At 37.2% G+C, this 19,010-nt stretch overlaps 1 protein-coding gene across 7 annotated transcripts in view; it reads right to left on the reverse strand.

Annotated features, from left to right (window-relative positions):
• LOC126858489 (uncharacterized) overlaps positions 1-19,010 on the reverse strand; it is a 364,090-nt gene that overhangs the window by 108,458 nt on the left and 236,622 nt on the right. For all 7 annotated transcript variants that reach the window (XM_050608853.1, XM_050608851.1, XM_050608855.1 and 4 more), the window contains one exon: positions 17,654-17,791. In XM_050608853.1, the coding sequence (XP_050464810.1) occupies positions 17,654-17,791 (138 nt within the window). The remainder of the gene's footprint in view (positions 1-17,653; positions 17,792-19,010) is intronic.

Consider the following 19,010-nt stretch of genomic DNA (forward strand, 5'->3'; position numbering starts at 1 on the left):
AAACAAATCCCTGCTGCTAGAAATTCTATCTCCGACACGATAATACGTATTTTATCATATTGAACGATGAATGAACAATGTTACTAACTCCAAACGCCGTGCGGCACCGACAGCGAAGACTGGAGGGATTCGCTCTCAGATACTGCACTACGTAGGGAAACTACTTCGTCGCAACTACTTCGCTTTATTACCATGTGCTTCACTTCATCGCCATGTTCGCGGCTTTGTAAATGTCTTCGGCCGACGTTCCTTACCGAAACTTTTCAATGCTACTCCGTATCGAGGATACAAGAGAAGAAAGAGAGAGAACTAATGCCTAATTTATCATTATTCTCTTCGTCGACATGCAAAGGTTCCGCGCCCGCCTTCTTGATAAAAGGAGTCTAATGAATATATACCATTTTACAATGCAGTCGGCCTACCGCCACTTGTTGCTAGACGACGATGACGGCAGCAACCATCGGCGACGTGAGTGCCTTTTCAGGCGCATACAAAACGCCGATAATTTCTCGTCGTTTATCGGAGATTATCGCTCCTCGACTTCAAGGGACTCTTCATGTCTCTACATCGCGAATAAATCAATCGAGCGTTGAATGAGCGCGTTGTAGCTTCTTTCGTTATTATTACTAAATAGCGTTATAATACGCTGAGTAATTTATTTCTTTCATGCTACAAATTTTTTTAAACCAAATAAAAGTGTCACGTAAGATTTCGAAAAAATATAACGGTGAGAAATGTTCCATTAAATTTCTCATTAATTTGCGTTAATGCAAATTTATTAACTTTATGAGATACTGTTTTGAAGTAGAGCGTGCATTAATATGGATTACTCCTTTAACAGTTATTAGGAAAATAACGTTCCGCTGTTATTGGAGAGTCTTATGTTAGTAAAATAAACACAGTACCATCACAGTTTGTGGAAAATTCGTGTGCAAACCATTAAAGATCGATGATTATAAACGATCGATGTATGTTTATAACGCAAAGCGCAGCCAGTGGGAATATTTCAAATTTATACTCGCAAATATTTGTGCAATATATCGATCATTGATTGCGAAACATACAATTATAACAAAAAGCTATTTCAGGGAGAACTAACGTTTCGCTAAAAGTGATAAAAAATACATTTTTATACAACGAATTTTTATATACATTCTCTTAAATGATATCAGTATGTTATCACTGATAAATGGTTTCAGATAGAAGCACTAGAAACAATGAAATTTAACTGAAACGTATGAGTAATAGTGATTATTTCAATTAGTGATATTTAAAAAATTGCATCTTATAATATTAGACATGAGAAAAATTCATAACAATATATTTCGTTAAGGAAATGTCTAACAAAAATTCTTGTTCATGTTTTGTAAATTTATCACATTTTAAGAATAAATATATGTATAACGTATATACATGTATTTTCAATTTAAATACTAGTTACACAAAATTTTACTGTGTCATAATCAGTAGTGAAACATAAGACAATAAAGCGTGAACGTTTTGTTACTTTTAATCTTAAAATTTTAATCTAAACTTTAAATTTTAGTTATTTATTTTAATTGATTCAGTTTAGGAAAATATCTAAGATTTTATTCACTTCTCATTAGCCTCACGGGATAGAAAGAGCAAATACTATATCAAAAATATACGAGTGTGATCTTTCGCCAGAATGAATTTTCCCTCGCAAGGTCGTCGAAACTCGATCCGCAAAGTCAAGTATCAGCGAGGAATCGATTCTTTGCCGACGATTGCTCCATCGCTAGTCAGCAGTAGCGCATTATCGAATACCGGAAATGGTTTTTCGTACTCGTCTCTTGGTTCGCGCGTCGTCGTCGAAAGTCAAGAGCGCAAATATATGCGCGCAGACCAGAGTCCGGGTTCGCGTCCGCCCGTCGTTGTGTATGATGGTTATTACGTGTGTGTGTACGTGTACGTGTGTGGCCGCGTTTGTGAATCCAGCCAGGGACGCTCAACGCTTTGGAGGCGGCGGCAGCCTCTGCACTTGGCGTGAAAGGCCGTTAGCATAGGAATGGTTCGCCCTCTCGAGTAGAGTGGAGTGGTCCATTGTCGGGTCAGCCGTTCGGTGGAAGTGCCATCGGGGCCTCCAAGTGTCATATATATCGCGAAAGAACACCTACAACGCACGCCGCTATCGCCGCCGCCGAAACGTCCGGGGATGTCGAGGAGGTGAACAACAATGGAAAGGTGCCACAGTGTGTTCCGATTGCTCGCGGGATTATACCGTTGTTATACTGTCGTGTCCTATTGTATCCCCCGGCTACTGTTTGCGCGTCGAAGGCTCGACGTGACGCGCCTCCGCATCGTCGCGTCAAAAGCGCACGTTGACTTCTTTTTTCACGTTAATAATGTCAAGATGGGGTATCGACAATATCGGGTGAAAGCTTACGGTGCGGAAAAGTTCGCTAGGATAATGATTCGGTATTGAGGACAAGCACGATATGTGAATTAGAGACATGTTTTTATTTCAACAAGGAGTTTGGAAAATACGAAATCTCATCGCGTGAGATAAATAGGGTGATGAATCGCTGTAACGATGACGTTGGAGAATCTTAATAAACATCAGAGATAATGCAAGTGTATGTCATTTATATGCTATGCAAACTTGGACGTCTGAAAGCTGATCTCGACTCTTTTTGCACACACATCAGGAAGATTGAAATTTAATCTTCTAGATTACTTAAGCTTTTACTATTAAAACAAACGCGCCAGTAATATTTTTAATACCAGTTATTATCGAGTTAATTATAATGAAATCGATAATTCGACACGAGAATATCTTATTTCGTGCGCTCATCCGAGAAATAAGTTCCTTTTTTCAAAGATATTTATTTACGTCAACTCGAGAGAAATGGATTTCAGAAGCGTTCGAGATTGACTGCGCACGCGAGTAATGTTTATCAATTATGACACGGTAATTTCATGCGAACCGCATTTCGACGATCATATTCGCACGCGAAAAATTCTTCCCAGCAAGTAATAAAGTATCCGCTCCCCCGCCATTCTTGCGTCCCACCTCCTTTTCCACTTTTTTCCCGGCCACGCCGCAAACACGAGAGATAAAGCAATAAAATTATGGAGCAGAGCCAAGCGAAACCGCGCGCGACGTTCTCGCCGACTATCTCTCTTTCTCTCTGTCTCTTCTGTCTCTTTCCTCGCCCTTCTTTGTACCTTCTACATCCTTCCGCTCGACTACTCTGTGCTCCACTCGACACACGCTACATTTTATACGCAACATACCGACCAGCAGCTTTATTGCCAAGTAATTTCGAGAAGTAAGCCAACGCGCAAAATTACGCGTTCCCCCAACGCTTCTGCTATTAATTCGCTTTATTGTGAAAGAATTTCCATACGTAAAAGAATCTACGAATAATCCGGAACATTGTGTACAATCGTAGACTTTTACGAAGATTTGGCAAATGTTAAATTTAATTATTAATTGCTTTGTACGATTTGTTGGAAAGATATAGTCACCCATAAATCATTATGTCAAGTTTATGAGAAAATCGTGAAGAGTTGAAAAATGTAACGCCTTGCATTTTTTTGACAATCAGCTTCCGCGATTCTTCCGACTACGAAGACTTTTTTTTCTTACGAAAGCGAAAAGTTTCCATTGACACGCAAGATCTACTATATCGCGCACCGATAATGGCAATCGATTGAAGGACGGAAAAAACTTGTGCTTCTACACATAAATATGTAAATAAAGAGTAAAAAAAAAAAAGTGCACATCAAACTACGACCGCGAACGCCGCACGCGTTCCGCGCGAACAAGCCTTCATCAGTTCTCGAATTTCCCTATCGATCACTTCATTTGCCAGGACATGTCTCCCTCTTCCATCACTATATCTTTCCTCAAACTATAGCATTACCTGTCTTACTTCTACATCTACTATAGATAACTCGAAGAAAGCGAGAATCTCTGTCACGAAGATGGAACTACATGGAAACTCGTGAAATTCATGCAACTGCTTCAAAAAATGCTTTATGAGATCCTACAAAAGGGCACCATCAGCCTCTGCTCTTCCAAATGCGAAAGCCGCGAGAATGGATTTGCGTCTGCCATCATGAATACGAGTAGGACAGAGCTCGTAGAAGCTCGGATGACAGAGGTTGACGAGCGATATGCGCTACGTCGAAGTGACGGATGAATACGTACACCAGAGAACACTCTCGCGGAAAGTTTTTCGAAGGCGACGTACTTTCCCGAGGTAATAGCGGTCTAGAGTACAAAGAGGTGTCGTGCTGTGTCACGTAACTTTGTGTACTCCAGAAGAATATAACACGCGCGAGAAAAGAGAGCGCACACAGACACGTGTCTTATGCTTTAACCTAAACTAATATCGATACGATAACGAAGGATCATACATTATATCAATTGAAATACGTGACTAATGTAAAATAAAATTCGTTTTTTAAAATAAAATTTAAAAATATGTTAAAATATAGAGAATACTCAAATATTTTCTAATCTGAATTTGAATAAAATATTCTTTAATAAATCTAGACAGTTGATTTATTTAAAAAAAAAAAAAGAAAACATGGTCATAAAATACTCTGTGCAGAAATGAGAAAATAAGAGTGAAGAAATATTTCATATTCCGAAATCTAAATGTTCTCGAAATATGTAACAAGAGGAAAATACCTTCACAGAGAGAGAAGAATTATAATACAAGTTAATTATGAAACAGAGAAAGGTATAATAATAATAAAAAACAATTTAGGTGAAAGATACAGGGATAAGAGAAAGGAAACTTTTCTGGCATTAAAATGCAAAAAAGAAGTTATGAGCATTATATGAGATGGAATGAAAAAATGTAAGAAGAATTCAATTTACGTCTTGCATCGTTTCCTCGAGTATCAAGTATACGTTCATTAAATAAATTTAAGAAAAATAAATAAAACAAAATATTAAAAAATATCAAAGATCAAACATACGCCTTTTAAAAATTTATAATAAATTTAAATTTATATATATATAGAAAAAAAATATAGAAAATATCTAATTCCTCGTAATATTATTGAAATAATGAAAACAGAAAACCGAAATAATACGGAATTTAAATAGCAAGCAGTAAATATATTTTCGAGTAGTTTAGAAAGGATTAAATTTGAATAGATCGGCGAGAAAGATTGTCTCAGAGTTCGCGCGACGATCTTCTAAGAGAAACTTCGGCGGCGCTGAATAATTGGGCTATAAGTAATTGAGTGAATAATTGAATCACACACGAATCGCGCAGAATTGATTATAGCGCGGTGTGTTCTCTCGCCGCGCTGTCTATGCAAATCTTCGTGACGTTTTCATTAACTCGCCGCCAGCCTGCGTGCGCGCGCACAGCAACGGATAAAGAAAGGAAAAAGCGAGCGAAAAAAGGAAGACGGAACGGCGCGGCGGTGCACGCTCGCGCAGAATAATTAAATGCGTTCTCCCGCGGAAATTCATATTTATACTTGAATCCATTATACGGAAGCGAAGACACGCGCGTACGAGAGAGAGAGAAAGATCTTCCTTTCCTCCTCTCTGCGAGAAATTCTCTCTCGCTTCTCTCCGCGGCTCGAGTCGTTACGAGACGAGATCTAGCTACCCTGTACTCTCCCCTCCCGTGTGTTTCGTCCTTCTTTCCCTTGATCTCGACTACGCGGAACAAGTGAAATGCCGAGAGGATACGTCCTCGACTATCGCGACTGCACTTTGAAATTAACTGTTACGCGCTTATACATACGTAATGCACGGGCGGAATGTTTAAAGAGAGGATACAAAGGCTCGACGATGGAAAGTGGCATGCGGCTGCTAAATCGAAAATTCAAAACAGACGTAGAGCTATTTTAAGGAGTTAAACGCAATCGTGAACCCCTCAACGTTCCCCCTCAACTGACCGGATGATAATATGATGGCTTTCACAAAATTCTTTACAATATTAAAATTTTTATTTTTATTTAATTAACTCGGTATCACAATGACAAGTATTCTCTTCTCTCGATATTGAAAATATGTAGATAAAAATGTTAATTATATTATTTTGAAATTTGCATATTTATAATAGATTATAATGTAGTTTTATATTCCGTCTCTCGCTCGTTTAAATTTCACCATTCATTGGTTCGATAAATGTTAATAATTCTTAAAATTTATATTGATATGTTGATCATATTTCCTGCTAACGTGATAACTGATAAATATAATTTCGTATCGTTTCTCACTCATTTAAATTTCGGCAGTCGCTAATGCGTTTTATATATCATAGCCCATTCAAAGTTCTCTGTATTGTATAGTATGTATCGAACAATCTTTTTCTCGAATGAAAGCGATCGACTCTTCACGCGAGATGATCGTGTGTACAATAAATCGTTACAAAGCCGCTTAAGCGTGTGCTGAAGATACGGAAAAATTGAAAGAGATACGCTTGTGTGTACGTGAGGGAAGAAGAGATGCTACTTTAGAATGACGAGAAAAAAAGAAGCATATAACGCGAGTAATGTAAAATATGAAAGATTATCTCTGTGCGTCTCGTTGATATGATATCGCGTGATTTGCGAGATAAAACGTTGAAACGCGTTTCCGCTTATCACGATACGGATAATCAATCTTCCATAATGCTATTGAGAAAAAATTTAATTTTTTAGATAATAATGATATATATATTTTATAGCATAAATTAAATTAAAAAAAAAAATATTTAACATCACACTCTCATATAAAATAGAAAATAAGGTTTTATCGTTCATTTTTTAATGAACATTTTTTACATCAATCTCACAGCGCAATATGCTATTTTTTTTAAAATAATGAGTAATTATAACACAATTCGATTAACGTCGCGACATTCTCTCGGTGATAAGATTCGAGTGGGAAGCCGCGATATCAGGCATCATTTGGAGAATAATTTTTAGGGCTGAAGTAGAGCGCGCGAGTACTTTGTAAAACTAAATGTTCTTCCTCGACGCTATATTGGCCGCGATGAAACTTGGGAAGCATCGCGCAGATGATATCTCCGGCGCGGAGAAAGGCGTCTAGGATACCTCGAGGTGATTTTCGCGAAGCGACGGCGAGGCAAATTGCCGCTTCCTACGCCGGAAGGGAAAAGGAGAACGTAATGTCGTCTCTTCTTTTCATCATTTTTCCTCTGCCATTCCGTCGTTTTCTACCCCGACGACAACGACGGCGATGCCGGTACTCGTAACATCGTCGACGTCGACGTTACGAATCGCGATAATATTGACAAGGCGGGACCGACTGTATCGTATAAAGTAGCGGGCGGAGAAATGCGGTCCCTTCTTTAGAAATTCGAGGCAATTATACGATGACAGATGGCGGATACGCGCGAAAGAAAAATCTGTGAAGTTACAACCTGGAAGTGTATTTACAGTATACCCGCGGCATGGCGAATAGTCGGTATCGTTGAGTGAGAAAAATAAAATAGAATCTCTCTTTCGGATAAATATCGCGGAAAATTTTCCGACGTACAACGGTGAGCGAGCGAACGATCTTTTTAAAGATTCATATTTTTATCGTGCCAAACGATAGCGTTTTAATGTCGAGTTAATTTTTTAATTCTCCTTTTATCTCTTTGCTTTATTAATTACAAATTTAGGAACCTTTCGTATATTAAATCTATTAGGTATAAACTAATTTTAAAAAATTGAGAACAAAATATATAAAAATATCTTCAATATTACACGAAGATTATAGCATGTAGACATCATTACGCGTTAAAATTCATCGAAATCGCTTAATTCATATGTAATACCATTACCGCGAAATTATTATAATATGGGGGGAGAGAGAGGAGCAGCCCCTCCCCCCATCTTTTTCCTCGCAGCTAATAAAAATTCACAATGATACGCGTACGTTTCGGCTAAATTGCTCCATATTCCCTGTCACGATGGGCTCAACCGTCATGATGTATACTTGTGCCTCCGCGATGCGGAACGCGTCGCGAATGCGGGAACGTCGGGGCGCATAATAGAAACTACGGATGTCATGGAGAAACCCGGAACAGGAGATGGTCCGTGGTCGAATTTCATCCGTTGCGCGTTCTCCCGCCGCGGTCTGTCTCGATCAATTTACTTCTCGGCTGCATATCAATGCGGAATGGAGCATTCGTCATCAGCGAAATGGTGCGTCGAAATACGTAATTAGGTATTCCCGCGCGAATTGGCGCGATGACGCAGTCCCATTTCATTTCGAAACGGAACTTTATGATCTTGCGGCGATCGAAGGATTACAAAGAAGATAAAAAGCAATACGTATGTATTAGCATGAGCACATGGAATATAAATACGGCTTCAAAATATACCAAAACAATTGATAAAGTTACAATAATCGCTAGAAGGTTAAACAATATTTTTGTTCTGTCATTTGAGTATTATTATGATAGCATTCAATTAATCAAGCCACGTTAATATAAATAAAAATAATTAGTCATGCACGTTATTTTTTCTATGATACAAATAAAATCTTTTTTTTTTTCATACGTATTTGCAAATATCTCCTTAATTTCAATTACTATGCTTCGTTTTATTTCGTGCACTCATCTATTATTATCGTACTCCTGTGATCTCGTTTCCCATTCATGGAGAACTAACAAGTTTAAACTTCGATAAAAAGAAGGACGATGGTGGTGGTTGTGATTTTCGCGATCCTGGGCATTAGTGATCGCATAAAAATATATTCGCGAAACGAGCGCGCAGCTTCGAGTCGATCCTCCTTTCGACTCTGTAATATCAACTTTCGAGATGTGCCGCGAATTATCCACCTCCCGCGATTGTTCCAAATTGCTACCCAGACATTTTTATTCGGCCATTCTAGCCACGTTTCAACGGCGCACGTTCAGCCACTCGCGGATTAATCGACGAGGCCCGTTTCATGGAAACATTACGTTTCCGGATTAAAATTCTATCCTGATATCGGCAAAATCTAAGTAACACTTTTCTTACTGCGCAACTAGCAAGCAACTTTCGATAAGCTGGTAATATTAATATACATATAAATTAAAAGTAGAGCAGAGTAATATTAATACAGACGTATATAAAATAAAAATAGAGGAGATATTATATTAATTAAATAAAATTAATATTTTAAGAATAATATAATTTTTTACTATTTATTTTACTATTTTTTAATAAGTACGATTAATTTGAGCAATAAATTTTGAAAAAGAAACATAAAAACAATTACGCTTTTCTCTCTCTCTCTCTTTATAATATTTTATCTGTGAATAATATAAATGTATGGAAAAAATGCTTAATTTATTTGAATGAAGTACATGCATTTCTGGTCTTTTCCGCGAGCGAAATACGAAAACTTCCGGAAAATGGGCTATAATATAGACATTTCTTTCGAGTGAACTTTCGTGTCGTAATACTTAATTTAACCATTAAAAGCTTCCATACTAATTATATAGCGCTTGGACGAAGCACTTGGGATCAACTATGAAGCGTAAATTAAGAAGATATTAAACTTTGACGATAAATGAATAATTTTCAACGAGTACCGCGCAACAAAGACCTAATATGATTTGCTTCATTGAACAGAAATTGCCCTTGAATCAATTATATAAAGCGAAATATTACATATCTCTTTTCGTATGGCACGAATAAGCTTTAGAATCTCCAGCATTTCACAAAGAGAGAGTAGTCTTAGAGAAACTTTACCGGTATTAAATTTCCAACAAAATTTTTAATCACATTCGAAGAATTCTTCGTTTAAACTTTAAAATCTTTAATGTTCAAAGTTTCGGAAACGCTGCTAATAATAAGCTTGGAAAAAAAATCAAAATTGCAAGCAAATTTTACGTAACATTATCTAAATTATTCATCGATACAAATACTTTTATCAAACTTATTTTATTAATTAAATGGCGAAAGTCTCTTTGCAAGTATTCGGAGATATAAGAGTATTACCAATGAGTATCTGACGAATATAAATGACGATTGCCTCTATACGGCGCTATTTCGCGAGTAGCTTCGCGACATCGAATGATTTATTCGGGGAGCGTGTGGGAGCGACAAGAAGTCGTTCCGGGGACGGAGAGACTGCAAGAAATTTTAATTAATTACACGGAGAAATAAAACACCGCGATCAGAGCGCTCCGGCCGGTAATCCCAACCTACCGATGATTAATTGCGTTTCGTTAGTCGAGCGAGAACGAGTCGAAATTCCGCTCGCGTGCAAAGAACGTCGCGCTGCGATGCTCCGTGTCATTCAAGAAGAAGAAGAGACGCGCCATCTCCGGATGGAGGACACTTAATTTCAATACTCAGCCACTTTCGAAGCTCGCTAAAGCGGTCGTAATGGCAATTCGCGCGGCTTTGAACGCTGCTAAGGTGGCTGCTGCCACTCGCTTTAGTCGCGATTATTAAAATGCACTACAACCCCCTCAGCGTCTCGCTTCCACCAATCTCATCCCTCTTACTCCTCCTCCTCCTCCTCCTCCTCTTCCAACGTCTTCTCTTTACCCAGTTGCAACCGGTTCTTTTCCTTTGGGAAGCGAGCCTCTCATCTTTTCCTCCTCCTCTTTCCGTGCTTCCGCTTCTTCTTCGGCGAGCCGACCGTTCCTTCGGCTATTTACTCTTTATGTCGTGGAGGGAACTCCACCCTTAGGTATTAGTGCATCTCACTCAGTTTCTCCTTCCCACGATCTCCTAGCATCTTCCGTTCCTCTTGTACACCGGAGGACACTTTCAATTTAAGTTCGCCTCTGTTGAAGAGCACGGAGCTTTTCACAGACGCGCCCATGCCTATCCCGACTCGATCAAAGACGAGCGTTTCGACATTTGATTAACCCTCTGACAGGCGCGCACGTGTACAAAGTACACAGATGTGAGATAAATCCCTTTTTCTTCCGCTATACAGAATTCAAAATTTTTTTAGTTTTTCCCAGATTTCTTGATTAATCAATATTTTTCTCTCTTTCCCTTTTTCCTCTTCACATAAACAAAGTATTAAATTCTTATCTATCATTACATATTATTTTAATTTCAAGAGAGAATTGTTGAATTATATATCTCGGGAGGCTAGTCTTTCACAACTGTCATTTTTATATTAATTTAATTATATAGTTATATTTATTATATAAATATCATTATGTAATAATTTTTATTTAAAAATCTTATTACTTGTAAGTTTTCTTCGGAAAAAATTATTGATAATTTTCAAGTTTCAACTTCCGTACTGTAAATTTGCAGCAATTCGTGTTTCGCGCGTGCGAGCCTATATAAAGTGCGTATATCTATACGTGAGAATGCGTGCGTGCGGGTCACATCGAGATCAGCGCGCATGGCTCGCGTCAATCCTGTCCATTCGTATCTGGCGAGAACGCGAACACGGTTCGGAACGACGGTGAAATCGTATTACTAGTACATTGTGAGGGCTGAATAGCCCGCATTAGAGCCAACGAGGTTGTAGCAAACCTGCTCCATCTCTTCCTCTCACTCCCTCGCTCCTCTCTCTCTCTCTCTCCTCCTTATCACACTAGCTCTCGTTCCGTTTTACATTCCCGTCGCCTCCGCGCCGTCCCTCTTCGTCTTCGTCCTCCTCACCCCTCTTCCCTCGTACCTTCTATCTCATCACACATCCTCTCTCGTGCACTACCTACGCTCTTCCGTTTCCGTCACCTGCTGTCCCGTATTCTCGACCTCACGGGTCCCCAGGAGATCCTGCCCGTTCCGGAAACGAGCGTTCTACAACGCTGTTTACGTATCCACGAGCGAAGCGAGAAAGGCCGCCTCGGGCCTTTATGGATCTCGATGTAAATTAGCGCGACCGGGCTATTGAAGGGATCCGGGGAAGCGATACGAAGCCGGGCCAACGACCGTTAACTGCCGTTAAGAGCGCGATCGGCGAACAATCGAAGCATAAATTCTCTCTCTCTCTCTCTCATCTCCCCTCTCTGCAGAAATTTTGATAGCACTAGTAATATCGCCGCGCGGATCCGATGATGACCGTAATCTATTGGCGCTTTTACGTAAACTGTAATATTTACGTACCTTTGCAAACCCGCCTCGTCGAACCGATAACCGGTAATAGCTCCCCGAAATATCGAAAATACAATTTAAAGGCCGTTAATACCGACGATTATCGTTATGCCGGCAGACCATTCGTTAGAAAATCAATATCTCCCATCCCTGAGGAATATTTTAATATTGCGTGCAACCAGCCACCAGGCTACCTCGACACGCGAGCGTTATGTCCTCGATCGAGAGAAATGATATTTCTTGCGACGTACGAGTGTTAGAGCAAAAATTATATTTTTCTTTACGTAACTTCCCTCTTCATGGCGTTAAATCGCCTAGACTCTCCTCTCTTACCCTTTGTAAACTTCGTAAAGCTTTTCTATTTGTTTAAATTTTTCTCATCCTTAATTGTTTTTCCTCGCCTTCGTTATTATTTAAAATAAAAATCTATGAAGTAAATTTTACACAATTCTTTTTGACATAATCTTTAATAAATCGCATTCTCAAAAATATTCTTTTCAACTGTATCGTAGATGTGATAAATAATTTATTTTCTATGTTTAAATACATTTTATTTTGATAATAAATGAGAATAATAATTAGATATTGATTAAACAATAATTTAATTTTGCGTCTATGTCGGAAAAAAGTCCTTTTCCATTGATAATGCCGTGGTCTGACAGACTCGGGTCAATTTAGCATCGTTTGACACATAAAATCAAGTCTTCCGCGAATGAGCTCCATAGACGCGCGGTTCTAAGAGCGTAAGACGCTGAGTCCAAGTGCGCCTGATCGAAAGATTGGATAAGGAATCCATAAGCTCCGACGTAATCTCAGCATGTTTGAGAGCGCATTGAAATCTCAGAGGACTACCCGACGAAGTGAATTCCTTCCAACGGAGGATGAAAAGCGAGGAAGGGGTGAAGAGATAGCGGGGAAGGGTGAGAAAGGATAAGGACGAGCGAAGAAATCCAAGGACGAGTTTTCTACCGTCAGATCTGTTTCGATATCTCTCAGCCTCGACCAATGGCATTGCGACGACCGCGGGCTGTGGATTTTTGCAATTGCATCGACGAATCTCGATCAGTGTTATTTAGAAAGTGCCAGCAGCGCTATATCGATCGCGGAATGCGTCGCGCCATTATAGTCGCCAGTCTCTCCCGTTTCTCTCTCGTATTCATGTTATCGAAAGTATTTTATTGTTAACCAAGCAAATAAAATGATAAAGTTTCTTAAAGTGAATTTTTAGTTTCTCCCAATTAAAAAAAAAAAAAAAAAACGAGAAATGTACAAAATATAGAAACATGTAAGATATATTTTTTCTCATTTGAATGTTTTTTCATGTTGGTAATCATCATGTAATATCGATATGAAACAGCTTTATCATGTATACAAGATATTCCCGTGACTTTGAAAAGAAAAAAAAAAAAGAAAAGAAAAGAAAGCAAAAAAACTGATGAATCTTGGAATTTATTGCCGAGAACAAATCTGATGTATTATCATAAAAAAATTTGAATTATTTTAGAATCTGAGAAAAAATAACATTCCTCGCTTTAATAATCAATAATAGTTAAATATTTCAGTTATTAAAAAATAACTATCGATTAATATCGATTTGTTGTACTCTACGAAATTGCACGATAAATGTACTTTACATTTCTGAAAAATCCATAGATTCGATAACTAAATGAGTTGTATGTCATAGTAGATTAGATAAATAATAAATGTGACGCATATTATATGCTTGAGGAAATTCAAGTAAATGTATCATGACATTGTTACAATAATGTAACATTTGATGCAGACATTTAACTCGTGAAACTTTAATTAATTGAAATACATCAAACATAATGAGCAAAGTAGTGGCTTTCATATCTATTGTCTCTCAATATAACAATCTAATAAATTCCAAATTCCTTTATCAAAGAATGTTTTATCATATAATTAACTGATTATTACATAATCAACTGTTTTCATTACGAAATCGAGGCGATTATAGCAATCATATAAAATTGCAAATGGAATACGCAATTGATGATGATGGTTCGGTTATATTTGTCATTCATAACGCTATAATCTTTTTATTCAAATCTCTTTTTGTAATTAAAGCTTATGTAATTATACACAGAGAAAAAAAAAACACATACAATAAGATTTTCAAAAATAATCAATTTTGAAAAACTAGTTAATATCAACTAGAAGCAAGCTACTAGATAACAAGCAAAAATCCAAAAATAAAAGAGAAAGAGCAATCCAAAAAATCATCAAAAAATACCAACTATCCAGGAAAAAAAAAATTTATCTAAACGTCTTGTATATCTGCAAGAGAAATCTCGCTCGATGGAAAGTTAATGTTTTGCAAAATTAGTTGATGGAAATATATAATATTATCAAAGTAATTTCCTCAAAATGCAACGAAATATATTATTTCATTGCATTTTGAAATATAATATTTCAAAATATTAATTTTCGAGTGAAGCAGATCTGTTCGCTCAGAGAGCGATTAAATCCAATTTGCCATGAACATATATTTCCGACCAAAAATGAATTTTGACTCCGATTAATATAAATAATATATTAATATGAAAAATATAAAGTACATTCCATTTGACGCTGGTTTGACTTTAAAATATAAAATTCTTGACCCGATTAATCAATATCAAACTCAAAGTATTTCATTGATTAATCTAATATTCAAATATCTTTAGTAACCCAAGATGGAGTTTATGTCGTCATAGATCATTTTCAGAGCGATCAAACTTGTTTCACTCGAAACACGTTATTAACATCGTAAATTGGCGATATAGCGATCGGTTTTTCAAAATAAAAAAAAAAACAGCATGCATCTCGCGACTTGACAGAACCACAAATGCTTCGAAGTAAATTACATCACGTCTGATTTCGATTGCCCTCTTCCCTTCTTACGATCCAGATCACGATATTGTCTCAAGTACAGTGTCGGAGCTATCGCAAACTAGTCAGCTGTTCGGCTCGTTCCATTCGTTTCCGCGATTCGCAATCAGTGTGTATCGGATTACGGAGACTGCAAAAACGAACTTTCTACGCGATGTTTTATACGCTTACCATCATTTCTTTCTAATACAAACATAATGAGACACGATATATAATCCGATATAAAACAAACATATCATTTATTGCTCCAAAAACTGTTGTATGTATTTTTAGATTAGTTATTCTATTAAACTGAATTAGAACTCACACTTTTTCCTCCTTTATCTTACGTTTTAGTATATTATATATTATATTTCACGAAATATTATTTGACATTTTGTTCATCCATTTTTATCTCGTCGAAAGAGATAAATTCAGAGCGTTTCATTGCTATTTATATTTCTATGGATATAAAGTAAACACTGTTTATTGCCTGTCACACTAGTTGCGCAAACGATACTTGAGGTGTGTATCGTGCCAGACGATATATGCAAATATCGTCTCACCGCGATGAGATTTATTCATAGGCGAGTCGCGCGTATCCATGCGGCCTTCCGCGCCGGAAACTCTGCGGCCTCTCCGCACCGTCGCGTTGCATCGCGTCGCATCGGTAACGCTCGCTCGACGCGAAATTGTTCTAACGAACTTATACTCGCGCAAAAGTTATATATTCAGTCCGTATATGCATGTGTATACATGCACACATCCCACAAAGAGAGCCGCGCCGACCGCGCTCGTTTGGAGTTTGGCGGCAAAATCCGGCGCCGACTTCCTCGTGTGTTTCGCCCGTCGTAAACCGACTCCAATAAATCTACCATAGCATATATACGGAGACTAAAGAGTAATAGAGGAGACGGACAAACTCGCAACGTCGCGAAATATGGAGAGAACCAGCTCTAAAGTGAGATGGAAAATTATAGTTGTCTTATATCCGTTTGATTTAAATCGGAATATAATTATCAAATTACGTAAAATTTCAAACATTTTTAAGATTTAGAAATTTAATCTTCCTTCGATTAATTTCAAATATACTTTTCATTTTGATCTGAGAGTGACTTGATTAACAGAAAATGTCAGATGTCGCGAAAAATAGCGATTTTTTTTTATAAACACAATATATTTATAATTTTAGATTTATAAAACAAACTCTGTGTCTGACAAAATAACGAACGAAAATAGTAAAATAGTTTTGCGTTTCATGAGCTTTAACTTGCGAAATTATTAAAACGTATTAAATGACATCAATCAGCTGATTAATGATATCGATACCACGATGGGATAATATCACGTCTCGGTAAAATGCGTACGCTAAATCAATATTCCTCGTATAATTAATGGTAGCCATACCGTACGCGTGAAAAATAACACTTGGTAAACAGCTTATGCAAAACACGTGTTTTAATACGCATTTAATTATCATTTTTGGCTCGGCTTGTTTCAACTTGCAATATTCGTCAGAATTCACACATGGAAGATACATCATAATATTAATGACGTAGTTAAGAGGCACAAGCTGCGACGTCTTGCAACGTATTTCGTAAATAGAACGTTAGCAATTCGTTGGACACGTTTGTTGAAAGCAGCTGTTTATAAAATAATATCAAAGACACGAACGCGTGTATATAAAACACATTTCGCAAAGCAAATAAATGATTTAGGTAATTTTGCCAAAAGTCTAAAAACACCGCATGTGTTAGAAAATAGAAATTGTTCAGTAAGCACTTCTGATAGTTTCGAAAAACAAACATGCTATTTGCAAGCAGTTTTCAAATTCATATATTTGATTGAATAAAAAGTAATATATTTTATTATTTAAAAGATATATATATATATATATATATATATATATATATATATATAAAAATAAATAAATAAAAAAATATAATATAATATAAAGAAAAAGATTCTATATACGTTGTACTGAAATTTTACTATGTATTTTGTTTAGATGCATTGAATTAACGGTTATCTATCCTCGCGCAGTGAAATGTAATAATTGATATTAGTGTTGTACCCAGCGGCTGGCCCTGATTGTCCCCCAACATTTCCCCAAGAAACAATGCGTGCGCATTGCACTTGTGCACGACTGTCCCGACGGTCCCTTATACTTGTCGGAAACAATAGGCATTATGTGTCGCGGCACACGCTCGACAACGGCTTCCCTCCCGACTTGTTCGAACTAGTTATAACCGCTGTTCTCTCCTACGTGCCGCTGACGAGGAGAGCAACAATTACGTTAATGCATTGTCTCGTGTTCCGTCGCTTAACGACTCGGCGCCCCCATCGACGTTTTGCACTCTCGCAGATTGAATTAAATCGAATTACAGGAAGTCGCACGTTAAAATCATTGTCACACGAATTGCATTGTCGCAGTTATCTTATAATTCATCGTCTCCCAAGTCGAATCAAGCATCTCGTTTGTGGCACAACGCGCTAAGCGCTGTGAAATTCGATTGTCAGCGCGGGGAAAGTTGGAGAGATAAAAGTTGGAAAGATAGAAATTTTGTTTTTTAACCTTCCTGATTTCGAACATGTACAGTATTTCAAATAAGTGTATTAAAACTTTTTTTTTCCCTCATCAGTCAATTATAAAATTTCACCCTCATCTATTTTGAACGGAAGTAAAAATAATCATTTTTCCATTATAAAAATATCGATCCTCTTATTTCGGATATATATAATTAATTGATCGATTCCTGTCGCGTATTTGAAATCAAAGTTTACTCACCGGTGTCGTTGTCTCCGGGAACCCCGAGACTGTCGCTATTGTCATTGATGAAGGCCTCCGCCGTTGACGTGAAGGTTTGAGGTGATAGCGTGAGGTCCGGCCCGCTCTCACTATCGAACAACTCTAAATTTCCATTTCCTGAAACACGAAAATAAAATATCCGCAACATTAGCTTCATATGCGACGACAAATTCTTTTTATGCAAATAAAATCAGATAGCTTTGATTAAGAATATAAGATGATAGTTATTAAAATTATTAAAATTGATCAATTAACTCTATGATAAATAATCTTTCGTTTCGGAAACTAATTTTCACTTACACGATCGAATTAGCAACGTCTTTCGGTACGCGCGTCAAAACACATCCACTCTGATCGGCGGACGGCAACAAACTGATATGGATATTATTATGTTAGTAATATAATACGTACTTGATTGAAAAAAAAAAAACACGACTAACTCCTATCCACGACGTCGATTGTTTGTGGGATGTTTCACCTAATACCAGCTTGACGCGACCTTGCGTTATTGATAAGTGTCAATAACGGGTGGTGTCAACAAACGAACAGTTTTCGTCTGCCGAATTCCTGCGTATTATGAAAATAATCTGCTCAATAAACGCGACGCGTAGAAATTATATTTCCATATAGTCACAATTATGATTATCGATTCTTTTATATATTATTATTATTATTATTATTATTATTATTGATTAATAGAAACTTGGAATTTTATTTTTCCCTCTCGAGACATTTTTATATATTTATACTTTTAAACAGTTATTAAAGGAGATAAAAGCATTTTGGAAAAAATAAAAGAAAAGCAATCTAATAATAATTAACGCAAGTATTTGAACAAAAATGGAGAAAAAATGAAGCAAAAGAAAGAAATTCTTTATATATTTAGATCCTATGAAAAAAAAAGAAACATTCCAGTAATTTTACAAATTTAAGAAAAATTCTTAAAAGTATGTAAGTTCAAAAATACTCTATGCGTTCTCACTGTTATTATATGCGATAAAATTATCTATTACCAACTAAACGAGAATTTCTCAGCTGCACCAGAGCAGCATAGCTTGCATATCTCGCCACTACACCGCAACAACGCTTGGAGCACACTTGAAAGATCTCGCAGGCAGTGGAGATCTCTCGAGACTCCAAATGGTTTCTGCGATACGGTGGAAACGGCTGCGCACCAAACTTTGTGCATTTTAGGGTATTAATCAATCCCACTTACATTAAGTACAATTCCATCTTGTTTCTTAGTTAACGATATTTTGATAAACCGATATCGGATCGCGTAAGACGTCTTAATGTAATTATCCAGAATAGACTAGAACATGCGCATAGCCATTTA

The sequence above is a fragment of the Cataglyphis hispanica genome, chromosome 25 (genome assembly GCF_021464435.1).
Source record: "Cataglyphis hispanica isolate Lineage 1 chromosome 25, ULB_Chis1_1.0, whole genome shotgun sequence".
NCBI lineage: Eukaryota > Metazoa > Arthropoda > Insecta > Hymenoptera > Formicidae > Cataglyphis > Cataglyphis hispanica.